Source organism: Mustela nigripes, chromosome 8, assembly GCF_022355385.1.
Source record: "Mustela nigripes isolate SB6536 chromosome 8, MUSNIG.SB6536, whole genome shotgun sequence".
NCBI classification, from domain to species: Eukaryota; Metazoa; Chordata; class Mammalia; order Carnivora; family Mustelidae; genus Mustela; species Mustela nigripes.
Genome location: NC_081564.1, coordinates 6,339,241 through 6,365,997, shown reverse-complemented (window position 1 = coordinate 6,365,997; position 26,757 = coordinate 6,339,241). Strand labels below are relative to the sequence as shown.

General features: G+C 62.6%; 1 protein-coding gene and 2 long non-coding RNA genes across 5 annotated transcripts; 2 read left to right on the top strand and 1 right to left on the bottom strand.

The window, feature by feature from the left end:
- Nucleotides 1–142: 142 nt before the first annotated feature.
- On the top strand, nt 143–26,043 carry HIP1R (huntingtin interacting protein 1 related). 3 transcript variants are annotated; one of them, XM_059408312.1, is made up of 32 exons: nt 146–306; nt 13,510–13,573; nt 14,066–14,208; nt 14,439–14,495; nt 15,625–15,705; nt 16,095–16,171; nt 16,411–16,472; nt 18,216–18,356; nt 18,998–19,055; nt 19,153–19,228; nt 19,391–19,531; nt 19,631–19,692; nt 19,767–19,839; nt 19,922–20,105; nt 20,190–20,278; nt 20,371–20,487; nt 20,570–20,671; nt 20,874–21,068; nt 21,860–22,007; nt 22,149–22,235; nt 22,590–22,697; nt 22,813–22,949; nt 23,169–23,279; nt 23,639–23,697; nt 23,941–23,971; nt 24,055–24,117; nt 24,484–24,584; nt 24,705–24,810; nt 24,911–25,034; nt 25,118–25,179; nt 25,271–25,477; nt 25,724–26,043. In XM_059408312.1, the coding sequence occupies exons 1-32, from the start codon at nt 214–216 to the stop codon at nt 25,751–25,753; spliced, it is 3,189 nt and encodes a 1,062-aa protein (XP_059264295.1). In that variant the 5' UTR covers nt 146–213; the 3' UTR covers nt 25,754–26,043. The 3 variants fall into 3 exon arrangements, with proteins under 3 accessions (XP_059264296.1, XP_059264295.1, XP_059264293.1); XM_059408310.1 differs by having other exon boundaries at nt 19,153–19,531; XM_059408313.1 differs by lacking the exons at nt 25,118–25,179; nt 25,271–25,477; nt 25,724–26,043 and having other exon boundaries at nt 143–306; nt 19,153–19,531; nt 24,484–24,598; nt 24,911–24,999.
- Nucleotides 5,022–7,486, top strand: LOC132023797 (uncharacterized). Its single transcript, XR_009406045.1, has 3 exons — nt 5,022–5,636; nt 6,154–6,315; nt 7,234–7,486. It is a non-coding gene; the product is annotated as an uncharacterized LOC132023797 (long non-coding RNA).
- LOC132023107 (uncharacterized) lies at nt 19,554–20,960 on the bottom strand. The gene is made up of 3 exons (XR_009405859.1): nt 20,872–20,960; nt 20,588–20,693; nt 19,554–19,818 (listed from the first exon to the last, which is right to left on the bottom strand). It is a non-coding gene; the product is annotated as an uncharacterized LOC132023107 (long non-coding RNA).
- Nucleotides 26,044–26,757: the final 714 nt, after the last annotated feature.

Here is a 26,757-nt window from a genome sequence, read left to right as displayed (position 1 = left end):
ACCTCGGCCGGGGCTCCGCCCAGCGAGGGGCGGGCCCGGGGCGGGGGCGGGGCGGCCGAGGGGGAGGTGCCCCCCGCCCCCGCGCGCAGGGGCGGGGCGGCCGGGCGCCGTGCGGCGGCCTCGCGGTGCCTAGGCTGGGGCGGGCAGCCGTGACGCTCAGTCGCGCGGAGCCGGGCCGGGAGCGCGGGCGGCGGCGGCGGCGGCGGCGGCAGGATGAACAGCATCAAGAGCGTGCCGGCGCGGGTGCTGAGCCGCAGGCCGGGCCACAGCCTGGAGGCCGAGCGCGAGCAGTTCGACAAGACCCAGGCGAGCGGCGGGGCCGCGGGCGGGCGGGCGGGCGGGGGGCGCCCCTCGGGGCCTGGCCGGCGCGCGCCTCCTCGGCTCCCGGGCTCCGGCCGCCACCGGCCACCTTGCGCCCGGGCCGCCGCCCCCCGAGCCGCCCCGCACGCAGGTGAACCGGAAGCGCGCGCGCGGGTGACGGGGCCGAGAGAGGCCGCCGGGGGACGGAGGTGGCGGGGTGCCGCGGTGTGGGGGGCGGGGGAGGCGGGTGGCTTGGGAACGAGGCGACGGGCGACCCAGGTGGAGGGGACCGAGGTGACCCGGGAGCGAGGTGGAGGGGGAGCGAAGGTGGCCGGGAGGCCGAGGTGGAAGGCGACCCCAGGAGGAGGGGGCCGAGGTCGCCGGGAGGGGGCGAGGTGGCGAGCGACCCAGGCGGAGGGGACCGAGGTGGCCCGGGAGCGAGGTGGCGGGCGACCCAGGTGCGGGGCGGGGGAGGAGGCAGCGATGAGCCAGGTGGGGTCAGGTGTGCCCGGGCCTAGGAGCGCCTCCCGGCGGGGCCTGCCTGGGTTCCTCTGCCCCGGCCGCGCCGACCCTCCCCGGCCCCAGCAGCCGCGCTCCTGCCACCACCTCCCAGGCGGTGCGAAGCACGCTCCCACCTCGGGGAAGCAGAGCGTTTCCTTGAAGGAAACTCCCAGTTTCCTCTTCGCCGGAGCTGTTTTCCAGGGCCGCCCAGTATCTTATTATACGCCGGGCGCGAAGTTTCACGTACGCAGCCAGACTTGTTTGCCCGAGCGCTGGCCCACGTATAAATAGGTTCACACCCCCTTATTAAACACGGGCGCCTGACAGACAGAAACTTCCTCGGGCTCCCTTCCTGCGCATCCCACGCGCCTATCCTGGGAAGGTTATTTTGAAAATTCAGCAATGGCGCGGGTGTGTGTTGGTGCCTTGTGTTCCTGCCGGGAACACAGATCGCGGTCGCGGCTCTGCCTCTAGTTTTCTGTTCCTTTTTATTTTACAAACATTAAGGTGTCCGTCGGCCTCGGGGGAGGGGAGAGCGCGCTCGGTTGTTTGCCAGAGCAAGTCACCCAAGACCGAAATAGCAGAACAGTTTTACTTTAGAAATAAAGGAAGCCGAAAGGACCCCTCCTGTCTGAAGCCGAATGGGGACATTTGGGGCGGCTTGCTGTAGCAAGGTCCTTCCCACCTGTCCCTGCCCATAGCAGTGACTTCCGCGGTTGCTTTCAAACCGAGTTATCGGCGCCGCTGTCTACAACAGCTTTCATTTTGAAATAAGGAAAACACTCAGGGGGACCTCCTAACCTTTGTGCTTACCATTAGCAGTGAAAACGATAATGAAATTTTGCAACACCGAGGCTTTATGAAAGCCAAGGGTTGGAACCAACCCACCTGAAAATTATTAATTTGTCCTCTTGATGCTCCTCATCTGGCCTGTTTTCAGCCTGGATAGCCCATCATCAAAACAAATGTGGCATTTAATTTAAAGGCATTAATACATCATTAATTGTGGTAGGAGTTTGTGCAAGGATGGAGAGGAAAATTTAATTGGTAGAGAGAATCTGGCTGTTGTCGGAGCTTTATTCTCTGTTTTTAGGCCCCCTCCGCTATTGAGGAGGTATCAAGAGGTCTGATTGCTACATAGAGATGCAGTTTAAAGGGCCTGTTCCACTAATCTTACTTTTATTATAAATCAAGGGCGACCTTCTTTAATGTGAAAGACAGAGTCTCTCTGATCTAGATCCATACATTTTAGTGGTTGGTTTGGTAAACAAACAGGTGTGGGGTTTTTTTGTTTGTTTTTTGCTTGTTTTTGTTTTTCTAGTTGGGTTTTTCTACAGGGCTGAGAGGGTTACTTGAGAATGAATAACTTTGTAACAGGTGAATCTCATAGGATTTACCATCCCTAACCGCCTCCCCCCCTTTTTTTGCTGGAGAGATGGAGTTTGGGTTCAGCGTCTAGATTTGCTTGTCTTCAGAATGACTTATTGAGGGATAGAGGATAAAGATTTTGTATATCGTTAATATTTAATTAGCTCGCTCCCAGAAATATCTAGTGAGCTGCCAGTGAGGTCCCATTGGTGGAAAGGACCCAGAGAGCTGAGGTTGCTACTTACAGAAAATAGCACATCCAATTCTCGGACCCATCTTCCCTTCGGAATACACTGCTTCTGTCCTTCTGTCTTCACGTTGACTACCGTGCCCTGTGTTGTGAGGAGAGCACTTTGGCTTGCTTTAGAACTTGTCCTTGGCATCATTCAGCCTCGCCTTTCTCCTTCGGCTCCTGGATCCAGAGCTGGGGGAGCGGGTGTGTGTGTATGTGTGTGTGTGTGTGAAAAATACTTCCACATTAGTTTTCTCGGCAGGCCACACCCCATTTTGCAAAGGTCCGTTCCCTACCCCAGTCAGGAGCGTTAAGGGAGAGCAGTCACGCTTCCCTTTTGTAACTGGTCCTTGGGGTGGTTGTATGGTGTGAGTGTTTGTGTAATCCCAGAGGGAGCCTCTGGAAAGTGGGTCTATTCTTCCCCACGACTTTGGTCCTTTTGGTGATAAAACCCCTTTTCAAAATGGAGATGACACAATAGTGTTAACTTTTCTTTTTTCTCTTTTTTTTTTTTTTTTAAAAGATTTTTTATTTATTTATTTGACAGAGAAATCACAAGTAGATGGAGAGGCAGGCAGAGAGAGAGAGAGGGAAGCAGGCTCCCTGCTGAGCAGAGAGCCCGATGCGGGACTCGATCCCAGGACCCTGAGATCATGACCTGAGCCGAAGGCAGCGGCTTAACCCACTGAGCCACCCAGGTGCCCCTAGTGTTAACTTTTCATTGTTGTAACATTCTGAGTACAGAATGCCGTAGAATACAGTATATTTGCATTTTGAACCCCAAACTAGCCATACCGTTAAAAAACAAGATGGTACGTCAGGGGAGTTGCTTACAGGCAGGTGGACCTGAGTGCTGCTAGCCTGTGCCCTTGGGCAAGTTGCTTAACTCCTGAGTCTGTTTCCTCACCTGTAAAAACAGATTAATTCCACCCACCCCCAATGGCTGCTCTGAGGTACAGAGAAACACTGTGTGACAGGCGGGCCCTCAAAGATGGCCCCATCCTAATTCCTGGAACCTGTGAATACTTTATCATACTTGGTAAGAAAATGCCAGTCGGCTGACCTTAAAATAGGCCGATTCTCCTGGGTTTGTCAGGTGGGCCCAATGTATTCCTAGGGCCTTTAACCGTGGTGAGGTCAGAGGAGTGGTCTGCACGGAGGAACTGGCCGTTGCTGGCTTTGAGGTGGGAAAAGGGGCCCTTCAGCAAAGAAGGGGGACGTCCCGTAGACGGTGGAGAAGGCAAGGAATGGCGTTGTCCGTGGAGCCTCTAGAAGGGAATGATGCACAGCTGGCACCTCCGGAAGACCGGTCTTGGGCTTCTGATCTCCAGAACCGTAAGATGATCGCAGTGTGTGTTGTTTGAAGGTGCTTGGTTTGGGGTGAGCTGTTACAGCGGTCCGCAGGCGGCTGCTACACCCAGAGTGCAAATCGCGCGGTCCGGGGCTCGGTGCTCCGCACGTCGCCGGCCGTAGCTTTCCCCCCCCCCCCCCCCCACCAGCTTTACCATCTGAGAGCTCTTTCCAGAACTTCAGCTAGAGCAGAGACCCACCTTTGAGGCATCTCAGGGATGAGGACTCAGCAAATAGGAGTCGTGGAGGTGCTGAATGTCAGACTTGCTTTTTCCTTATCTAGGAGTATTTGTGCTTCTCTGGCTTGGTTTCCTCTGCCAGATAGAGACCTCGAGCCCGAAAGCTTTTTTTTTTTTCAGGCCAGGACAGAGAGGGCCCCCCACCCCCACCCCGCGCGCTGCTCCGGGATCCAAGCCCAGTGGGTGGGCGCCCATTAGAGAGGCCAGACTACCCAGGTGTTAGGGGTTTTCCATTGAGGAGGACACCCCCCCCCCCCCCCCGTGCAGGGGTGAGGAGGGCAGAGCAGGTTGAAAACAGTTCACAGGGCCCGTTTTCCCGGTTGGTGACCCATCCCTTCAGCACCGTCCGGGGAATTGAAATCTTGTGAAGAGTAATGTTTTTTGACGTTCGGGACTTGTCGGCGCTGGCTCACATTAGAGCGACACTGGCCCGTAGAAACGGAACACACGGCTCCTGTGTAATTCGAGATTTCCTTGTAGCCACAGGGCAAAAACGCAGACACAGGTGGGGGTCAGCCTAACTATATTTTGCTGACCCCAGCGTTCCCAAATTCTAACCCTTTCAGTATGTAATCGCTGTAAAAATTAGGAATGGGATCTTCTACGTTCTTTTCCTCCCGAGTCTTCCATATGTGTCGTGTGTTTGACAGCGTGCGTCTGTCTGGGCTCACGCATCAGGTGTGAGGAGCCCCGTGGCCCGCCTGGTGGTAGAGTCACCTGGGGGGTGTCTTTAACGTGTCCGAGTGAAGGTGCTGGAGATTAGGCGTAATTGTGCCCAGATAAACCCCAGGCAGTGGTTTTTTGTTTGTTTTGTTGTTTGAGTCCCCTAACCAAGGAATCTCCTTGAAGGCACCCCACAGAACACAAATGTGTGTTTGGGACCTTGAGTTTGCGTTTGAGAACCATTCCCCCAAATGCAGTATTCCTTCCAACTCCCATATGTGACGTGCTGGCCCTTCTACCCCGACTTCCCGTCCCGCAGGTGCCCGTCACCCCGTCCACAGAGTCTCCTCTGACCAGACTTACCTACGCCCGCCTCTGTGTCTTCATTATTCCCTATAAACGCCGTGGTGTTCTAACACTCCCCAAGTCACCGACCCCTTTCTGGGCCTCCTGCAAATGTTTACCAAAAAAATTTCCCCTGGCCTCCGAGTTTGGGAAGAGACTGAAACCATGTGGTGGGCAGAGGGCACGCCCCACCCCGCAACCCCATTGGGTCCCCCCATGGTCGTGTGGGAGGGCATGAGGTCCCCACATTCAGGCAGGGTACCTGGCACCTGGTACAGACCGGTTGGCTGAAGAACAGAGGTGAGCCAAGGCCCGAGTCAGCTGGGGTGGGTCCTGGGTGGTGAGCTGTGCCCTTGCACCGTGGTCTCCGCCGTTTCCCACCAGGGCTCCAGACGCCCTCCACTTGGTGATGCCCAAGCAGGCGGCTGACTTCCTAACTCCCCAAGCCACCAGAATCCCCCAGAATCTCCCTCTGCTCTCTGGGTGTCAGGTGACCGGTTCGCCCAGGTTGGGGTGGGGCCGGGGCTGCCAGTCCTGCCCTTCCCATCGGTGGCGTGCGCTTGCCCCCACCCCCGGCCCGTTCCTGAGGACCGTTGGCTGCATGGCTGGTCTGGTGCTTTGGGCTGTGCCACAGGAAGGTAGAGACCACTCTGTCCTCTCCAGGAGTTTCCATCTCCACGAAGGAGATGAGAGGGGGGTGAGGGGGCCAGGGGTGCTGTGGCCGAGGAAGTCAGAGCCAGACTCCCGGGGAGGGGCTGTGAGGTTTTGCGGGACTGCCTGGTGAAGAGGAAACACTGGGTGTTGTTAGCTGTTGCCTTGTGTACAGAAAAGCAGGTTGGACTGAAAGAACTCGAAATCCTGTCCCTGTCGGACTCTGTCCTGTGCGCCTAGTTTAGCCGTCTGCAAAGGGGAGCGAAGGCGGTCTGAAGAGAAGCAGGAACGTGGGGGCAGCTTCTTCCTGGGAGGAGGAGCCACGGGAGCTCATGCTCTCCAAGCACTCCCCCTTCGCTGGGCCTGCTTCCAGGGACACCCTAGGGAGGTTGGGGGGAAGCCAGCAGGTCACTTCCTTGCGCCCAGTCCAGCGTCCCAGCCAGCCCCAGGCGGGTCCAATTGTGAATGAAACCCAACTGGGCGCTCATGTGCTCCTTCCCACAGCTCGCTGTGGAAACTCTGCAGTCCAGGCCTGCTGGCCGAGGCTCCGGGAAACCCAGTCTGCTAACCTGAGACACTTGGCCCAAAGAGTAGAGATGCCTCTGCCAGCCGGGCCTCACTGTTGGCGGTGCCCTTCCCCTCCACTTGACTTCCAGGTGGACTCAGGTATCACCTCGTTTGTGAAGCCATCATCCCCTCCCCCACCCCGTACACGGCAGCTGGTCCATTAGACGTGGCCCGCTGTGCGCTTGCTCATGGGGATGGGGTGGCATTGCTTCCCGCTCTGAGTCCCAAAGTCCTACTCCCTGAACCCCGAGATTCTCAGGCAGGATCTTGTTGGTCCTTCTGGTGCCCTAGCCCCTTGGAGCACATGGCTCGGGGGACACACTTTGTGGATGCCTTGGGGCTCACGGCTCTCCCTTCTTGGACACAGCCACCTGGTGAGGCCTGGGAGACCCCCCCCCCCCCCCCCCCCCCCCCCCCCCAGAAGACTGAGCTCGTGAACAGAAGTTTAGGCCCGGCAGGATTGGTTTGTTTCTCTTTTTGAAATAATCACAATCCTCAGGCAGCAGTAGGTCCGCCTGCCCGGGGGTGACTCAGCCCCCTGGCTTGTGGGACAGACAGGTCTGTCTGTGATATCACCAGGGCCCGGCTGGCTCCCTCCCTGTCTGTCCAGAAGCAGCCTGTGGAGGCGGGACTCAGGAGTGCGTCATCTTTGTCTCTGTGTGTCACCTGCAGAGCCCCAGGGAGAAGTGGCTTTGGGTCCCGCTGCCATGCGTTAGCTACATCCTGGGGAAAAGTGGGGATCCTTCCCTGGCTCCCGCCTGTCCTGCCACTGGACGGGGTGTAGGCGCCGACTAGTCCCCCCAGTGTCATAAACAGGATGGTGGCGGAGCCCAGGCTGAGTGTGGACTGGGGCACACGCATGGGGACAGACGGCTGTGGAAGGAATCGGGGTAGGACCAGCCCTGCTCCTCTGACTTCCCGTCTGCGGAATCCTGGAGCTGCAGGGCACCTCCCTGCTTTGCATGTGACCGCATCCCAGCGCCTCCTCAGCTGCAGAAATCCTGTGTTTGCTTCCAGCAGGGGCTGGCGAGACGGCAGCCGCTTTTGAGCGAGGTCTCTCTGTCCTTCACACATCGCTTTGGAAACGCTACCCGTCGCTGTGCCTCGGCTCTTTGAAGGACATTTTTGTCCCCGTTGGGTGCCTCTGTTAAGTGTCCTGATAATGGCACAAGGAAGTTTAAGTCTGATTCACTTCAGGATTTTCAGAATAAAAAAATGTTTTATAGTTGCTTTTACTAGGTAACTAGTGGTTAAATTATTAGCTGGGAAAAAAGACACTCACAGCCTTGAATTTAACCAGAACGTATGTGTGAAAGAGCTTTTGTTCATTCAAGTGTTCACTCTGACTCATCCAATAAAGATTTATTGACTGCCAGGCACGGTTTGGGGACTGGAGATGCAGCGGGGAGCAGAAGACTCATAGGGTCCCTTGTACTGTGCACATCTGTTTGGGGGTCAAAGGTAGAAGCCGAGAGTAAGTGGCAAACAGATGGTTTTGGATCCTAAACGTCCTGGAGGAGTGAACAGAGGATGCTGTCCGCCCTCCTGGGCGGGTGGGAAGACCCTCCTGGAGGGAACGTTTCAGTTCAGAGCTGGGTGATGGGAGAGGTGCCGGGAGGTGGGACCTGACTTGCCCCTTGAGGAAGGAAAGGGAGGAACATGTGGCTGGAACCCAGCGAGGTGTTTTGGACACACGGCGTGCATGTGTGCGTTCTGGAGGGCCCAGGGGTTTTTCATTCTTGCTTCCCACACGGGGAAGCCTCTGTCTGGAAGGGGGAAGTTTCTGCAGCTGAGGCTGCCCGTGATCCGGGACGAGGCGCCTGGTGTCCGCAGGCTGGCGTGGGTGCTGGAACCTCGCTGATGGGAGATGGGTGAGAAGACCTGTCCTTGTGCCCCAGTGCAGGGACTCCTAGCAGAGGGTCTTTTGAATGTCTGGTCTCCCAGAGGACAGCCACTCACTTAGCTCCTGGCCAAAGGCTGTGGGTTTCCGGAACCATGTACCGGGTGTTGGTGAGCATTGGGCCGAGAACCAGTGGCTCTGTGAGATGCCCACACTTTCGCTCTATCCTCTGTGACCGTCTCCTCCCCCTGCCCTGCCTGACTATGGGGCTCTTCCCAAACTTCCCAGGGCCCCCTTTGCTCTCTGCGGAGGCCCACGGCCGCCGGGGCAGGCACTGTGTTGCAGTGAGCAGCTGCCAATGGCAACTTCCAGACTTGGTCGTCCGGCTTCGCTGACCAGGCCTGCGCGCCGAGGCCCTGCTTCTGCAGTCCGCATCGGGCACCCAGCCTGTGGCTCCAGCTGGGCCCGGCTGCCCCATGGGCCTCCTCTTGCCCACATCGGCACCTGCTGGGATGCCTCTGGGTGTGTGTCCCTGCCAGTTGCTCCTCCGGGGACTGGTACCATTGGTGGGTCTAGCCAGCCTGGTCCTTGGATGGTCTCATGCTTCACTTTTCCTGGCTGCAGGACAGAAGCTGCCCTGGGAGAGAGCCAGGGTAAGTGGAGATGAAGGTCAGAGTCCAGAGTTGGATGCCCTTGTTCGGGGGAATGGGCAGCCATGCTGAGGCCCATGAGCTTTGCTGCGCTGCCCTGATGCTGTTCTTTACCTGAGGTCGGAACGAATCCCTGATACACAGTGTGCTTCCTGACCTGGAGTCGGGCCAGGTCCTCCCGGAGCGGGGGTGGCCGTGGGGCTGGTGGGTTCCCGTGGCAGGCAAAGGAGGAGGCCCAGCCTCCCTCCTCCAGGCTCCCGGGGTGGCAGAGAGGATGGCGTCCCGAGCAGGGCCGCCTCCCTGTCCTTGTGCTTGGGGGAGGGTCGAGTCAATATGCAAAGCACTTAGACGGGTGTCTGAGGGAGCAAGGCCTTGGTCAGCGTTTCATCATCATGACCTTGGGCGAGTGAGTCCCTTCCCGAAGCCTCCATTTCCTCATCTGCCTCCCCCTAGGGAGACTTCGGGGATTAAATGAGCTAATAGTGATGGAGTGTTTGACGTGCTGCTTGACCGAGGCTGAACTTGATAGAAATCCTTTTATGATCAGGTTATGGAGCCCCGTTTGCCGCAGTTGTGGCTCGAAGCTTCCAATTCCGATGCCTCCAATTCAGATGGTGCCTCCAGCCCCTGCTGGAGCCTTCCATCCCTTGGCCTCTGGCCAACCCCAGGGCCTTTCCCACCTCTGTCCTTCAGAGTCAGGCCGCTCCCCATCCGGACACCGGGTGGAACAAAGTGCAGGCTCTTGGAGGCCGGGAGGTGGCTGCCCAGGGCCTGGGGTGTGGCCTTGTTGGCTTTTTCCAGTGCAGAAGGGGCGGCAGTGGCCTGAATGCCGTGATACGGTTTACTGTCTCACGCTCGCCGTGTAAGAGACCCGTCTCTGCAGACCCTCAGGCTCACACCGAAGTCCCCCTGGGCATTTCTGGGGTCTCACAGCTGCCCTGGCACTCCCCATCGTTGTTCTTGTCCTGTTCTCCTGCAGCGGGGGGAGCTGTCCCCCCCGCGCCCCCCATCCTGACCATGGGAAGGTCCAGTGGGACTGCCTCCCCTCTTCCCCAGGAGCCGCAGACTGGTCGCCCCTGTCCTTCCATCCACCCAGGACCCTTCTCTCCAGCTCTGGGTTTTCTGCCCAGACACCGAGGCCCGTCATCAGCCCATTCCACTCAGAGCTGCCTCTCTCCCTGGCCACTGAGCCCGCCAGCGGGGAGGGATTAATGGGCTGTTGTCAGAGCTGCTGGGGTAGTTCTGGCCTGGGGGGCTGTCCCAGGGCAGAAAGAAGCCTTTTTTCAGTCCAGCAGGCTGGAAAGCACCCTGATGGCGGTACTGGGCTCCCCTCTGACTCCCCCTTATCCTTCAGTAACACCCCTGCCCCCCCCCAGCCACCTGTCGGCCTGTTGTAAGGACACCATGCAGTGTGGACCCAGTCCGTGTTGCTGATCATCAGAGCTGCCTCGAGACTGTCCACTCTCCGTGCCGAGCTGTGTCCCAGCCGGCCAGCATAGGTTCATCCCAGCACCAAGGAGAAGGACGTTGACTCTCTCCCCACTCCTGCAGCCCACTCAGGACAAGCTAGGGCGTCCCCGGGGCCTGACATCCCCTCCTGGGACGAGGCTTGGCTGCCGAGCCTGGTAGGAAGAGCAGGGCCCTGTGGAGTGTGCACAGACGCCCTGTGTGTGAACACTGTGCCTCCTTGTGAGGCTTCCCGACCCACACATCTGCAGCCCTGCACACAAGGGGGCCGTGTTCCCGCCCCAGGGGGGACCCTGTTCCTGCAGCCAGCACGGGGAGGGAGGAGCTGATGCTCAGACCCTGCCATGGACCCAAGTCCCCACATCTCACTGGGGCCCCGGAGCCCGCCCTCCACGTGCCAGGCACCATTTAGGGGCTTCGGGGCACAGCAGCGACCGGAGTCGCCAGGGCCCTTCCCCCACATCGTTGACCTTCGGGGTAGGGTGGACGACCGAACAGGGACTGCCAAGTTGCCAAGTCCACGGAGAAGCTTTAATCAGGGGAGACTGCTCTAGGGAGGTAGCAGGGAAGGGCCGAGGAGTAGAGACCGGGAGGGTGGCCGGGAGGGGCCGGTGCTTCTCTGCGTTTGGATCAGCGATGAAGTGGAGGCTGTGTTTAGTGACCTACAGGGAAGGCTGGAGGCGGGTGGCCTCACCCAGGCACCCCACCTTCAGCTCGGCCACACGCTCTTGGCTCCTGCCGCCAGGGCTGCTTATGGCCTCCTGCCTGCTCAGAGGAAAAGGCATCTTCCCCGCCACTCCCCTCCCTTGCTGGGCCCTAGCCAGCCCATTCCTTCAGGGTGTGTCTGCTCTCCAGCGACGGCCCCCCCCAGGAGAAAGGGGGGCCTCCAGGAGGCAGAGCAGTAAATACCAAAGCCCCTTGCTGGGGTCCACTGCAGGACTCAGGCAGAAGACATCGCATGGGCCTCCCCATCCTGTTCTGCACGGGTAGCTTGGGCTCTTCTCTCGCCCGGAATCTTCCGGATCAGGCTGGACCAGGTGGCAGTCATCAGAAGAGCCAGCTCAGGTGTCAGGGCAGCTGGGGGATGGAGTTACATCCCCCCAGAGACAGTCCGCTCCTGGCGTGGGAGCCGGCAGCTGCTTGCTGCTGGGGGAGGCCTGGCCCCCTCTGCCTGCCCCTCCCAGCGCTGTGCCTGCAGGGGAGGGAGTTGCCTGGGGCGCTGCCCGCAGACTCGCTAACGACAGCAGTCCGCCAGACCTGGCTTAGCCCTTAGGAGCTGCTAGGACAAGACACCTAACCTTGCTGTACCTCGGTTTTCTCCTCAGGAGAGTGGGCTTGTGGTTACTTCCTAGGGCTGCTGCTGGAGGCGTATTGCCTGTGCCTGGCACGGGGTAATCACCCAGGAAATGACAGTTGGGGATCGTCACTGTCATCACTGCTGTTGGGGATGAGCTCTGCCGGCGCGGGGCGTGGTTATTACAGGGGGCGGGGACAAGTGAGGTCTGAGCTCCGCCCCTCTCCCGAGGCTGCTCAGGGAGGCTGCGCTGGCAGAGGGGTTGGCAAACATTGCCAAGGGAGCCTCCCGGGTCTGGCTTGCCGAGCCTTTGGGAATAAAGAAGGCAGAGCCTGTCTGGGGTTCTCTGTGGACCGTGGGATGGGATGGCAAGAGTGGCCCCCAGGGGGTCCGCTGTGGGGTCTGCTGCAGCCCTGTATCCCTGCGACGGGGCTACTGTGGGCTGGAGTGGGGGCGGGTGGGGGGGGGCGCGGTGTGGGTTCCAAAGCCGCACGTCTGCTCAGAGAGGACTGCTTTCTTACTGACGCAGGAAGTCTCCCAGCCTTGCCAAGTGGCCCCAAAGTCCGCTCATAGTAGATCTGTTTGAGAGTGACATTGCCTCCTCGCCAGGCTGGGCAGTTAGACTGTGTAGGTGCTGGGGGTGGATTGCATGATGGCTTCCAGGCTAAGAAGAGAGCATCAGGGCTGCTCCTTGGGGCTCCCTCTGCCCTGCCCCCTCCCCACTCCTGCCCCAGTCGGGTCACCATACACATATGTGCTGTTGACCAGGCCCTGACCTGTAGGCTGGGGTCCTGGGCTGCAGGGTGGGTGCACACGGCACCCCTGACCCTTGCTCAGCCTGTGGCAGGTCCTAGCATGGCCGGGGGGCAGGCTGGGGTGGGCCCCAGTGATAGGACCCGTGGGGGAGATGGGAGTGCCGGCTGGGCTGGAGTTGCGTCTGCCTTTGCCAAGAACCTTCTCTACCTTCCACCAGTGGCCTGGGCAGCTCCCCTCCATCCACACAGGCCCGTGTCCCTGCCCCAAGCCGGGCAGGTGCCCAGAGGCTTATCTGCTTGCCTACAGCCAGCCCAGGCTCGGCTCTGGTTCCTGGGTGAGTCGGGCCGGAGAGGGCAGTGGGCACCGGGGACCTTTGGTGAGGGAGCAGCCCCGTCCAAGAAGCCATTTAGCTGAGGGGGAGGAGACGGGCAGGTGGAGGTGGGTGAGGACCTCTGCTGGGAATGAGTTGGCTGCTTGCTCAGGGCCCAAGTGGGGCCTGTGAGTATGGTAGGTGGATCCCCCCGCTTCCCCCAGTCGGGCCTCTGTCGTCGGCGGCGCATGCTGAGTCCTCATCCAGGAGGGAGGTGGCCTGTGTGGCAGACGGGCCGCAGGACTTGGGTTTGGCGTGGTTCTCCATGGGGTGGTTATGTGGCCTTGACCCCCGGTAATGTGGGGAGTGGGAGTCTGACACCTGTCTTCATAGAGTGTCCTAAGGGCTGGGAGGGACCGGGTGGAGGCTGCCATGTTGGGGTGACTGGGTGCTGCCCTGGGGCCCCGAGGGGTGGGGGACCTCACCTTCTGGGATGAGCTAAACACACGCAGGTGCCCTTCCAGAGTTAGCCTCTTGCGGCTACCGGCTGGCTTCTGTCCTGGCTTCCCAGCCCCCCGGGAGGCTCCTAATGGCTTTTTGGCACCACCTCTTGGCTCCCTTTGAGCCGCACATAACAAGTGAAAGAAAGTCTTCCGGGGAGCCTGGGTGGCTCAGTCGGTTAAATGTCCACCTTCAGCTCAGGTCATGATCCCGGGGTCCTGGGATCGAGTCTGTGCTCCCTGCTCGGCGGGGAGCCTGCTTCTCCCTCTCCCTCTGCCCCTCCTCCTGCTCATACTCATTCTTTCTCAGTAAATACATAAATTCTCAAAAATAAGTCTTCTGAGCTCTGGTTACCTTAGGTTGAGAGAATGGCCATTTGCTCTGCCTTCCACTGGCCGAAGAATCTGTCCTGTGTGCCTTCTGGGGAAGTCGTCCTGGTGGGGCTCTGACCTCTGCCTCCTCTGTCCCCTCCCAGGCCATCAGCATCAGCAAAGCCATCAACACCCAGGAGGCCCCCGTGAAGGAGAAGCATGCCCGGCGTATCCTTCCCTGCCTCCAGCGGCCGTTGTCCCTCTGGCCGGGGCTGGGGGTGGACAGTGTGAGGCGGACGTGGGTCCACCCTGCATGGTCTCTGGACTTGGTGGGAAGTGAGTTGGGGGCAGGGGACGCTGCAGGTGGCCGGCCCCCAGAGCTCTGTCAGGTGTGCCCTCGTGGAGACAGAGGCCTGGACCACACTTGCTCTGCTTCCTGCACATTCTGAATCCCATCTGGGAAACACCATTTATCGTGGGCTGTTGGGCCTGGTTAAATTCCTGAGGCTTGACCTTGCTCATTTTCTAGACCTTGGTAGAAAACCATAGCTTTCAGTGAACTCTGGCAGACACGCAAAGAGACAGATGTGGGGAGAAGTTGCTGAGGGGCTGTGGGTGAGGGGCTAGCCTGCCCCCTGCGTCACCGAGCTCGCCGGTGCCCCCGCCAGCCTTCCGCACACTTGAGTCTCTACCTCCTGCACTTGACCTTAACCCTGGCAGGCATCATTCTGGGCACTCACCATGAGAAGGGGGCCTTCACCTTCTGGTCCTACGCCATTGGTCTGCCGCTCCCCAGTAGCGCCATCCTCAGCTGGAAGTTCTGCCATGTCCTCCACAAGGTGCTCCGAGACGGACACCCGAACGTGAGTAGCCACTGCCCGCTGGTCCTGGGGCGGTGGGGGGCGGGGCTCAGGTCTCCTGGGCCCTCCACCTGCTGCTGCCTGAACAGGCCCGCGCTCCAGGGAGGCAGAGTAGTGTCCCTTTGAAGGCCCGTCCTTCCCCGCTCTTGGAGGGCCAGCTAGCATGGGAGGGGGGGTGCCTCTGTGGGGACCCCACCCGTGCTGGACTGGCCGCCTCCTTCCTCGTGCCACAGGTGCTGCAGGACTGCCAGCGCCACAGGAGCAACATTCGGGAGATCGGCGACCTGTGGGTAGGTGGGGGAGCGCGGGATGGCCTGAGCACCTTCCCGGGGGCACCATCCAGAGAGTCCGGCCTCCGTCCTGCTTGGGGTTCTGTTCCCCGCACATGGGGCCGAGCGAATGGATGCTCCCCACAGATGGGCGTCCTTCCCTCCTGTCCCTTGAGCGGCAGTTACGGTGCCACCTGGGGTGACCGTGTGGGAGGGAAGTGTCATAGGGGGAGCCGTGCCTACCTGCCAGGCCCTCCTGCCGCATGCACTCACCAGCCCTGCGGCCCCCCCCGGAGCTGGGAAATGTGGCGACGCCGGAGTCTGGGTGTCTGACTGGCGGTTATGGCCAGTGCGGGGGGTGCAGACTCCTTGTCCCCTGCCAAGACTGGCTGTGTTAGAGTCTCAGGATTGGGAACTGGGTTCAGCAAAACCACCAGGAGAGTCCTACCCACAGTAACTGAGAGCCCAGGAGCTCGCACCCTAAGATCCACTCCCAGAGCCTGAGGAAATCGGGGGGGGGTTAGGCGTCGGGCCTCTGGCCTTCTTTGTCCTCTGGGAGGACTGCTGGGGCCCTGTGGGCTGGGCCGGGGGTGGGGCCGGAGGAAGGCCCGAGCGGGACAGGGCGTGAATGGCCGTGTTCCATGATGTCCCTTGAGGTAAAGAAAACAGTGTCTGTGGTGCTGTTTGCAGACACGGGCCCGGCCGGTGTGAACACAGGGGACACGGTGTGGGAGGGGACGGGGCGGCAGCCGGCAGGATATGTGCACGGCCCCGCAGAGTGGGCCTCCCTGACCGCCACCGGCATTTTAATGAAGTGTCCCAGCTCAGTGCTGGCCTGCTGCCCTGGACAGAGAGCCCTCTTCTCAACGAGAGTTTCTTTGGCAAGAAGGACTAGGAGTAAGATTTCTAAAAAAATTAAACAAAGAGCGGAGACAAAGAGGAGGGTCGGTGGAGGTCCCTCGGCGGGGCGGGCCATACCCGCGCGGGCATGTCCGTCTGCGCGGCGGGTGGAGGAAGCCCACCAAGCCGGCTCCCTTTCCCTGCCCGCCTCCGCAGTCTCGCTTGCCCCAAAGCGTGTCCAGGTCCTGTCGGATTTGGGGGGCAGGTTCTGGGGGCAACAGGGCCTCACCCTGGCTTCCTCCCTCCGCAGGGACATTTGCACGATCGCTACGGGCAGCTGGTGAATGTTTACACCAAACTCCTGCTGACCAAAATTTCCTTCCACCTGAAGGTAGTTTCCTTGGGGGTTGTGGGGCTGGAGGGGGGCACCCTGGGGCTTTGATCTCTGAGATGTCCCTGCAAGCAGGATCCCCTATGTCCCGATCCTGACCTGAGGAGAAACATGGGGTGCCCAGGGTGCCGTGAGCGTCTGCACACCTTGGGGCATTTCCCGCCCATGCTGGTTGTGGTGTCAGCCTTGCCCTGGGCTCTGGACAGTCTCCTGCCCTGGCTGGACGGCCCCTGCTTCCCTTCCTGGTCTCCCCAGTCACCCACGGCCCCCCTCAGCCAGTTCCCAGGGCAGATGGGGACCTCTCCGGCCTCCTGTCCTGGGAGGCCAGAACCAGCTCTGAGCTGGGCTCAGCCTGGGCCTCACCTGAGTGGGGGGTGTCCTCTTTGTAGCACCCCCAGTTTCCCGCAGGCCTGGAGGTGACAGACGAGGTGCTGGAGAAGACAGCTGGGACTGACGTCAACAACATGTGAGTCCCACGGGTGGGTGCTCCGCAGTGGGCAGCTGGGGCAGGGGTCCCGAGCCTTGGAGCTCTGAGGCTGAACCAGAGGCCTGGGGTTTCCTTGGAATCGGGCATCCTGGGCTGAGGGATGGCTGTCCTCTGTAGAGGTGCGTGGGTGAACTGTGCTCCCTCCTCCCACCTGGGGGGGGGGTTCATGGGGCGAGTCCCCAGCCCCTCCGTTCAGGCCCTCACTTTCCCGTTTGTAGCTTCCAGCTCACCGTGGAGATGTTCGACTACATGGACTGCGAGCTGCGGCTTTCTGAATCCGGTACGCCGGGCGGGGGGCACGCCCAGCCCGCCCAGGTCCAGTGTGCTCGCTCAGGGCCCACAGCCGGATGAGAACTGAGCCCCGCCAACTAGCTGTGCCCTTGGCTGCCCGCGCCCCTGGCAGGAGTGTGTAACGGGGCCCCCAGGAGCCCCCAGGACACGGGGAGAGGCAGTCAGTGCCCCTGCAGGGTGCGAGGCCCCGGGGGTGTGTCTGGGTCACGTCACAGTTCCTGAGCTGGGCTCCCTGCTTCGCCTGGCCTCGGGCATCTGCAGAACCCGCCCAGGAGAGAGCTGCTTTGGGTCATCTTGCTTGTTTCCTGCTATAAAAGGGCTGTGAGTCATGTCAGACTTCCCAGCCCAGGGACCCGGCCGCCGCCGGACAGGAAACCTTCAAGGGCTCCCCGTCTCAGGGCTGCCAACGCAGTTGTTCTGGGCGGCAGCGTCAGGATGGTCTGTTGGGTGACTCAGGGCTCTTTGTAGGAGAAGGAGGAGCAAATGCCTTTTTAAGGGAAAATCGGGACTTAGATTTGGGTCTGGGCTCAGAGCTGCACCCAGGGGAGCCCAGGTCCTGCCGGGGAGCCCGGCTGCCAGCCGTGAGCGGCAGAGATGGGCCGTGCCTCTCACAGCTGTCCCCACGAGGGAAGGTAGAGAAAACCCCCAGGCAGGTGCCCCATCCCTGGGGACACTGACGTCTTGAGGAAGCACCAAGGAAAGGGGGACCCCTAGTAGTCCACCGGCCGCGCGTCCCGCAGGAAAGGGTGCCAGGGCGTTCCCCACCATGCCGTTTTAACGGAACCATCCCGAATGCTCCTCAGTGGAGAAATGGATGGCTTTGTCCTTATACGAACCCGAAATAGTATTTCGTGTGTGTCTGGGTGTTTGCGGGAACACGTATGTGGCGTGGCGCGTGGTCTAGGAAGGACGGCTGTCCGTCGCCGGCTCCGTCCTCCTGACTTCCCTCCCGGCGTTCCTGGGTCCCTGGAGGTTTGCACATGGGCCCACTCTAGGCCGGGTGGGCAGAGGACCCCAGAGCTTGGGGCCCAGCGTTCTGGAACAGAGTCCTGGCGTCCGTGTCGTGCGTGGGCCTCCCTGGCGCGTGGTCTCTCCATTGTTGTTTCTCTCCGGGCTCTGGCGAAGAGGCCGGGCGCGGTGGGGGCAGCTTCGCGTTTGTCCCTTTCCTCCCACTTGGCTGATGCGATGAAAGGCTTGATTGTCCGGGGCAGGGGAGACCGACCCCGGGTGCAAGTGAGGTTTCGGGGTCACTTGGGGTTTGTGGAACTGACCTCTCTCTCGACAACCGTTAAGAGGAGGCACTTGGAACAGCCTTCAGCCGCCTGGCCCATGGGCACATGATCACCTGAGTCCCCCTGTCACCCAAGCCCCTTGGCTTGGATATGCTATGTCAACGCTGTCGAGGACACGCCAGCCACGCTGTGTTGTTAGCCCAAAGCTGCTGTTGCCCTAGGCAGTGGGGGCTCTGGGGCTCCCTCTGGGGCGGCCACAGCACCAGGGGCTCCCCTACTAGCAGTGGAGAGCATTTTGGTGTCCAGGGACCCCGGGCAGAGTCGTCCTGCCCAGCCGGGACTGGCGCGGCAGGGACCCGGGCTGCTGCCCCCCGGGTGGTTCTGACGATGCCCGGGGAGGATGGCGTGCGGCCCGCACTCTGCCGCCGTCCCCACCGTGGCGGTCCCCGAGTGTGCACGGCTCCTCACGCGCACGCTCCTCCCTCCACCTCTGTTGGCAGTGTTCCGGCAGCTCAACACGGCCATTGCTGTGTCCCAGATGTCCTCGGGCCAGTGCCGCCTGGCACCCCTCATCCAGGTCATCCAGGACTGCAGCCACCTCTACCACTACACCGTGAAGCTCATGTTCAAGCTGCACGCCTGTGAGCCCCCCCCCCCCCAGCAGCCAACCGGGAGCCTCCCCCGCCCCCCAGGTTCAGCCAGGGGCACACAGGGCGCGCTTGGGCGGCTTAGGCAGGGGACGTGTATTGCAGCAGAGACGAAAATCAAGACACGTTAGACATATTTACTAATTAAGTGTAGCAATAATGCATTCATTCTCCGTGAACAGAACAGCACAGCTGTGACAGAAAATCGCTGTTTTCCAGCACAAGGATTTAGCGCAGAGAGGGGCGCGTGTCTCCGCAGGGGCGGCCACGAGTGGTGCCGCACATCCTCTGCGGGCTGGTGTGGCAGGTCCAAGGGGGCCCGTGTCTCCCGCTTCATGTTCATAGGGGCTTGGCCCTGGTGGACCCTCCGAGGCGGTCTCGGTCCCCACATCCCACTCGGAACCCCCGGCCCTGGGGCTGTGAGCTCTCGGCGTGCTCTCCACCCAGGCTCGAGTCCCCAAGCGATCCCCGTGGCGCGCCCACCGGCCAGCCCGGTCAGGATGCCGACGGTCACGCGCCCCTTCCCTCTGTCAGAGTTCACGCTCCTCTCTGCCGGGTTCTAGAAGGTGGCGGAACAGGGTGGGCACAGGAGCAGGGGGCCGAGGGGAGGTCCCATCAAACATCACTGCCCTCAGGTCTCCCGGCTGACACCCTGCAAGGCCACAGGGACCGGTTCCACGAGCAGTTTCACAGGTACAGCCCGGGCAGGGGGAGGCTCTGGGGCCTGAGGAGCCGGGGCTGCCTGGCCAGACCTGGCTCCACCGTGACCTCCCCTCCCCTGCCCTCGCAGCCTCAGAAACTTCTTCCGCAGAGCCTCAGACATGCTCTACTTCAAGCGGCTCATCCAGATCCCGCGGCTGCCCGAGGTACCCGCAGCTCCCCCAGGCTGCAGCCTTGTTCCCTCGCTGGGTGCTCAGAGGACCCCGGGTACCTGGTGGGGCCCTGTGGGCTCCGGGGACAACCGAGGGGGCTTCCTGCAGGGGGGGCCGCGAGCAGCTCCCGCACATCGCCACCCCCCCCTCCACCAGGGACCGCCCAACTTCCTGCGGGCTTCGGCCCTGGCTGAGCACATCAAGCCGGTGGTGGTGATCCCCGAGGAGGCCCCCGAGGACGAGGAGCCGGAGAATCTCATCGAGATCAGCACAGGGCCCTCGGCTGGGGAGCCTGCGGTGAGGCCCCCTCTAACTGTCTAACGCCCTCTGCCCCTGCCCTCCCCTGGCCTGGCGGGCCTCAGGGGCTGGCAGTGCGTCACCGTGTTTGTGTGGCAGGTGGTGGCTGACCTCTTCGACCAGACATTTGGACCCCCCAATGGCTCCTTGAAGGACGATCGGTGAGGGCCCGGGCGCCGCCTGTGGTGGGGGCCCGGCGGGGTCAGGGCTGAGCTTGAAGGCCATCTGTCCCCAGGGATGTGCAGATCGAGAGCCTGAAGAGGGAGGTGGAGATGCTCCGAGGGGAGCTGGAGAAGATCAAACTGGAGGTGAGGGCGTGGCTGGCGGTGTGCCCCCCTGTCCCTGCCCCCGCCGGCAGCGCCCCCACGAGGCCGGCCCTCTGCTGTGCAGGCCCAGCGCTACGTCTCGCAGCTGAAGGGCCAGGTGAACGCGCTGGAGGCCGAGCTGGAGGAGCAGCGGAAGCAGAAGCAGAAGGCGCTGGTGGACAACGAGCAGCTCCGCCACGAGCTGGCCCAGCTGCGGGCCGCCCAGCGGGAAGGCGAGCGCAACCAGGGCCTGCGCGAGGAGGCCGAGAGTGCGTGAGCGGCGCGGGGCTGGGGGGCGGCCGTCGGGTGGGGGGGTGCGTTCCGAGGACCACAGCCTCTCGTGTCCCCTCCAGAGAAGGCCAGCGCCATCGAGGCGCGCTACCACAAGCTCAAGGAGAAGCACAGCGAGCTCATCGGCACGCACGCCGAGCTGCTCAGGAAGGTCGGTGGGGGCGTGGGCGGGGCGGGTCACGGTCAGGACTGCCTACGGCCCCCAGCGGTGCCCGAGCAGGTGTCTGTCCCCTGCCCCTGCAGAACGCAGACACGGCCAAGCAGCTGACGGTGACGCAGCAGAGCCAGGAGGAGGTGGCGCGGGTGAAGGAGCAGCTGGCTTTCCAGATGGAGCAAGTGAAACGCGAGTCAGAGATGAAGGTGGGCGCCAGTGTGCGCAGGCGCCCCCCGCCCCCGCCCCCACGCGCCCCCCTGCCCCCCGTGACCTGCTGTCCTGTCCCAGCTGGAGGAGCAGAGTGACCTGCTGGAGAAGCTGAAGGAGGAGCTGGAGGCCAAGGCCGGAGAGCTGGTGCGCGCGCAGGAGGCGCTGACCCGCACGGAGCAGGTACGGCGGCTGGCGGGGTGGCCTGGAGGGAGCCGGCAGGACGGGGTTAGGGTCCTCCTTCCCGTGAACGGGGCCCTTGGCAGGCGTGGGGTGCAGCTCCGACCCAGCCCCGGGGGCACGCAGGAGTTCTCCGCGGCGGAGAGCCTGTGGGGATGCGGGGCAGGGGCGCCCCAGAGCCCCGCCCACGTGCCGGTGCTCACAGAGCGGGTCGGAGCTGAGCTCGAGGCTGGACGCGCTGAGCGCGGAGAAGGCGGCGCTGAGCAGCGCGGTGCGGCAGCGGGACGCGGACCTGCAGGCGGCCCAGGGCCTGGCGCGCGAGAAGGAGGCGGCGCTGAGCCGGGAGCAGCAGCGCAGCGCGCAGGAGACGGCTCAGCTGCGGGGACAGCTGGCGGACAAGGTAACGGTGCCCCCGAACTGCGGGGCTGTGGCCCCTCCGCTGGCTCCTCCGCTGGCTCCTCCGCTGGCTCCTGTCCCGCCCCTCCAGCAGGGCAGGGCGCGGGTCCGCCGGTGCAGAAGGCTCTGACTGCTCCACAAGGAAACTCGTGCCCGGAAGCAGTTAGTCCGCACCCGCCTGCGCCAGCCCTACCCGGGTGCGCGCTGCCCTGCTCTGTCTCCAGAACGACCCATCCCAGACCTCGCGCACAGATGGGCCCCCCCAGTGGGACGGGACCCTTGCGCTGAGCGCTGTTTGCCAGGTTCCCCCGAGAGTCGTGGTGCAGTAACATCCACCCCGGGGACAGACCGCATCCTGTCTGTCCATCCATTGAGTATCTGGCTTGTTTCTGCTCTTTGGCTGTTGGTGATGCCACCAGACACGAAAGCGGCTGTACTGTTCCCGGTTTTCCATTTCCCTGTGTCCGTTGCAGCATGCGGTGCTCTGGTCTTGGCTTTGGTGGCCCTCGTGCTGTCCCTAAGGCTCAGTAACAGTGAATATCTTTGCTGTGTTCGTTGCCTTTTGTGTATCTTGGGAGAACGGTTTGTTCAGACCCTTTGCTTCTTTTTTAATTGGGGTGTCTGTCCGTCTACTGCTGAGCTGTCCGCCCAGCTCCTGCAGGAGCCGCCCCAGCGCGGGGCCGAGCGTTGGCTCTCCGCAGGGCTCCCTCCCCAGGCCGTCCGCCCGTACCCTGCCTGCCACACACCGCCCACCCTGGACCAGGGGCTCTGAGCGGCCTCCCCCTCTGGCTCCAGGAAAGTCAGGAGCAGGAACTGCAGCGGAGGCTCCTGGACGAGCAGTTTGCGGTGCTGCGGGGCACTGCCGCGGAGGCCGAACGGATCCTGCAGGACGCTGTGGCCAAGCTGGACGACCCTCTGCACCTGCGCTGCACCAGCTCACCAGGTGGGGCTGCGGGGCCGCCCTTGGGGCCGCCTCCCTTGCCTGGAAGGGTGCTCTGCGACCCTGAGAGGCGAGAGGCAGAGCAGCAGGGCAGTGGGGGCCCCAGGCAGGCTCCGCCCCTCACCGCTTCTCCTCTGCTTGCAGACTACCTGGTGAGCAGGGCCCAGGCCGCCCTGGATGCCGTGAGCGCCCTAGAGAAGGGCCATGCCCAGTACCTGGTCTCCAGGTCAGGTAAGCGTGGTGGTAGAGGACAGAGGTGGGCAGAGGCTGCTAGCCCAGGGTGCCCAGTCTGCTGGCCGCAGCCGCCCCCTGCCACTGGGGAGTTTCCCAGAGCTGTGCCCCCACCACGCCCGCCGGGAGCCTGTCCTGCCCGCTCTGCTGGCCTGGGGGTCACTCAGCTGTGGCTGCTGTCTAGCTGCTTGACCTTGGTCCCTCTGAGCCTGCCTCGTCACATGCATAAACAGGGAGCCCTGGCGCCTGCTGGGCTTTGGGGCAGAAGTCCCGAGCAGCCCACCATAGGGTCCAGTCCAGGCTTTGCTCCATGGCGGTTTTGTGGCATTAGCGTTTTGTCTCTCCTTCCCCCAGACGCCTCTGCGCTGGTGGCAGCCCTGACCCAGTTCTCCTACCTGGCTGCGGACACCATTGTCAACGGCAGTGCCACCTCCCACCTGGCCCCTACTGACCCTGCAGACCGTAAGTGGTCCCCCCGGGACATGGGGGCCTTCCCGGGGGTCCTGGCGTCAGACCCAGCGCAGGGGCTGCTTCCAGGGCTCCCCAGTGCGGGCCCCTGACGGACCTCTCTCTGCAGGCCTGGTGGACACGTGCAGGGAGTGCGGGGCCCGCGCTCTGGAGCTCCTGGGGCAGCTGCAGGAGCAGCAGACTCTGCACCAGGCCCAGCTGAGCCTGGTGCGACGCCCCCTGCAGGGCATCCTGCAGCTGGGCCAGGTGAGGGCTGTAGCCGTGGCCCTGGGCGTGGGCTGGGGTCCCCGATTTCCCTGCACTTCCCTTTAGTTTGGGCTGAACGGGTGGTCCTATGCAGAGCCGGCAGCTGGAGGACACCGGGCATGGACAGCGTCCCCGCCTCCCAGCCCGCTGCTGCCCCAGCCTCTCCCGGACTCCTCCGTGGGGCCTGCCTCCTCGACTCCTCTGCGCTCTCTTCCCCAGGAGCTGAAGCCCAAGAGCCTGGATGTGCGTCAGGAGGAGCTTGGGGCCATGGTGGACAAGGAGATGGCGGCCACGGCCACGGCCATCGAAGATGCTGTGCGGAGGATTGAGGTAACGTCTGGGGTGCAGGGGCTCCTCTGGGTTCTGCAGGAGCCTTGGGGACTGGGCTGGGCTGAACGCAGGCTCTGCCCACCTCTGCGCCCCTTGCCTCTCTGCAAGGGGCAGGTGGCCTCTGCAGCTCACAGCTGGGAGGGTGGGGAGGTCACCCCACTTTCCTGCCTCGACCCGCACCCTGCCCTCCACCCCCACCCCCACCCCCGTACCCCTTGCCCTGTCTCCCTGCGGCCTCCTCTCCTGCTCAGTGGCTTTTTGGCGGGGGTGGGGATGAGGGGGTCGGCTTGTCCGGCGCGGCATCCCCCTGCCTCCCACGCCCTCCTCCCGGCGCGCTCACAGCTCCGTCACTGGTGTAGGACATGATGAACCAGGCCCGCCACGCCAGCTCCGGGGTGAAGCTGGAGGTGAATGAAAGGTGAGTCCTGCTCATGCCCCCCACAGTCCCCCGGGTTCCCGGGTGTGCTGTCCAGCCTGCTCGGCTCTCTAGAAAGGCCTGGGAACAAGCAGGCACATCCCCCTGCCGTGGGAGCCCTCCCTGCCCCCCGCCCCGCCCCCCGAGCTGAGCTCCCGTGTCAGGGCCCGGGAATCGTTCACCGGAGGGCCGACTCCCTGGCGTCACACTGAAGATTCTTCTCTCCCCCACATTTGTTCCCCTCAGGATCCTCAATTCCTGCACAGACCTGATGAAGGTGAGTGTCTGGCCGGGCCCCCAGGCTGGACTGTGCGCCTGGGAAAGTCCGCCCAGCCCTGAGCTGTGTTCTGGGCTTGGCAGGCCATCCGGCTCTTGGTGACCACATCCACCAGCCTGCAGAAGGAAATTGTGGAGAGCGGCCGGGTGAGTGAGGCCCCCCTCTGGTCGGCCCGTGCATCCCTGGCTGGGCCAGGTGGGGCCCTTCCCTGTCAGGCCAGATTCCTGAAAGGACCATGACCTCTGAGCCCTCTTCATCCCAGGCCACAACCCTCTTGGCTTCAGGGGGTCTCTGGGCTCCTTTGGGCAGGAGCTCCTGGACCTGTGCAGTGATGAAACACCCCCCCCAGAAGGCACACAGTGTGCCCCGGATTCACAACCCCCCACCCCCCCCCCCCATGGCCCCCGGACGTCCTCTTGTGGTGGAGGTGAAGGCAGAGCAGCGGTGGAGATCCATGGCCACTGGTGATGTCACTGACTGGCCCCTCTGCCCCGCCTTCCTGTTGCCACTAGGGGGCAGCCACGCAGCAGGAGTTTTATGCCAAGAACTCTAGGTGGACGGAAGGCCTCATCTCCGCCTCCAAGGCCGTGGGCTGGGGAGCCACGCAGCTGGTGTATGTCGCCCCAGGTGGGGGGCAGCAGGGCGTGTGGTGCTCAGGGTCTGGGGAGGGAGTGTGGCGGTGGCCCGGTGGCTGCAGGGTCGGAGACCCAGGCCTGCCCGGCTCTGTCCACAGGGAGTCGGCGGACAGGGTGGTGCTCCACACGGGCAAGTATGAAGAGCTCATCGTCTGCTCCCACGAGATCGCGGCCAGCACGGCCCAGCTCGTGGCAGCTTCCAAGGTGAGGCTCAGTGCGTGGCGGCCTCTCGCCTTTGGTCTGGGCTGTGGCCAACATGTCCCCGTGCAGGCGCCTGAGCATGACCCGCCCCCCACTCCCCCAGGTGAAGGCAGACAAGCACAGCCCCCACCTGAGCCGCCTCCAGGAGTGCTCCCGCGCCGTCAACGAGATGGCCGCCAACGTGGTGGCCTCCAGCAAGTCCGGCCAGGAGCAGATCGAAGAGAGAGGTGCGGGTGGGCCCTGGTAGTAGCTGGGGTGGGGGCAGGCGCACAGACACTCACCCCTGCCCCCCGCCCCGCTCTGACCACAGACACCATGGACTTCTCTGGCCTGTCTCTCATCAAGCTTAAGAAGCAGGAGATGGAGACCCAGGTGAGTGTCTGCTCCTGTTTGGGGGCTGAGCTCTGGGCAGGCGGGTGGCACAGGCCGTGAGGCCATCCTGAGCGGGCTTGCGGGGCTGCAGGTCCGCGTCCTGGAGCTGGAGAAGACGCTGGAGGCCGAGCGCATGAGGCTGGGGGAGCTGCGGAAGCAGCACTACGTGCTGGCTGGGGCTGTGGGGACGCCCAGTGATGGGGATCCCGGCCGACCCAGTGCTGCCCCCCGCAGCGGGGCCTCCAAGAAGCCACCCCTGGCCCAGAAGCCCAGCGTGGCCCCCCGGCAGGACCACCAGGTGCCGGCGTCAGCGCCCGGGCAGGGAAGGGTCCTGGGCTGTGTGTGGTCTGTCTCTGCTCCCCAGTCTGCAGGGCACAGGGCCTTGGGGAAGTTGGGAACCGCCAGTAACATGGGGTGGAGGGCGGCAAGGGGAAGAGGGGGGCTGAGAGGCTGGTTCAAGGGACAGACGCAAGGGCGAAGGGGAGGGAGGGTTTGGGGGGGCCTGGCCACGCCCACTGAGCCCCTCACCTCTTGACTCCCGCAGCTCGACAACTACTCCCGGCTCAGCTCGTAAACTACTAGGCTCCCGAAGGATCCCAGTGGGGAGGCTAGCGGGCAGGCCTAGGCCTTGTGTGGCCACCCCGAATTGGCTCAAGAGCCTCCAGGGGGTGCAGCCCCCTGCCCCATGGCCAAGTTCAGTGTCCCTGAGGCCCCCAGCCCTGGCTGAACCCAAAGGATCAGAGATCTCGGCAGTTCTCCGGGACGTGAGTCTTTCTGCAGCGGGCACTCGTGGGACCAGCCAGAACCGAGCAGGCCTGAGCCATGGGCCTTCAGGAAATATATGGAACATTTGTAATTTCCGGAGTTAGAGCTTTCCTTCATGAGTTTGGATTCACCCTGGGGAGCAGGGCCCCTGGAGAGGGTGTCTGGGCAGGACCTCCCCTGCCTTTTGAACTCAAGGTCTGAGGTTACTAATGAATAACAAATCCCTGTTGGCTGCCAGGGACCTGGGCAAGATGTCCCCTATCTGTAGCCTTCCTGGGGCACAGAGTCCTTGCCGATGGGCCCAGGGTGGTCTTGGACAAAACAGCCCTGGTTCAGGGCGCCTCCCTGCAAAGCATCGGGGGCGGAGCACAGAGTATGGCCCTTATGGGGGGTGGCAGGCCGGGCAGTGCGGCCCGGCACAGGTGCTGTGCTGCTGTCACTCCCGGAATCTCTTCTCCCATCTGTGGTGACCGTCCTATTCCTGGTTTTCATGCCCCTTCTTCTGCCCTTGCGGCCCTGTTCTGCGGGTTGCCCGTCGCCCACCCCCTCCTCACCGCTCCCCTCCGCTCAGTCTAGCCCACCCTCCTAAAGGCCTCCCCAGCTCAGACACCAGAAGTCTGGGAACTAGGACGCCTGCGGGCCATTCTCGAAGCCAGAGGCACGTTGTGCCCCCAGGAAGCCTCCCCACCCCCCAGCGCCCGCTCCCAGCCGCCTAGTGGCAGTCCCACTTGGAGGATTTGTAACGTGTGTTCTTTGAGTCCCCACCCCGACTCCAGGGAAGTGCTGAGAGAAAAGGACCAGCACCGTGGGCCC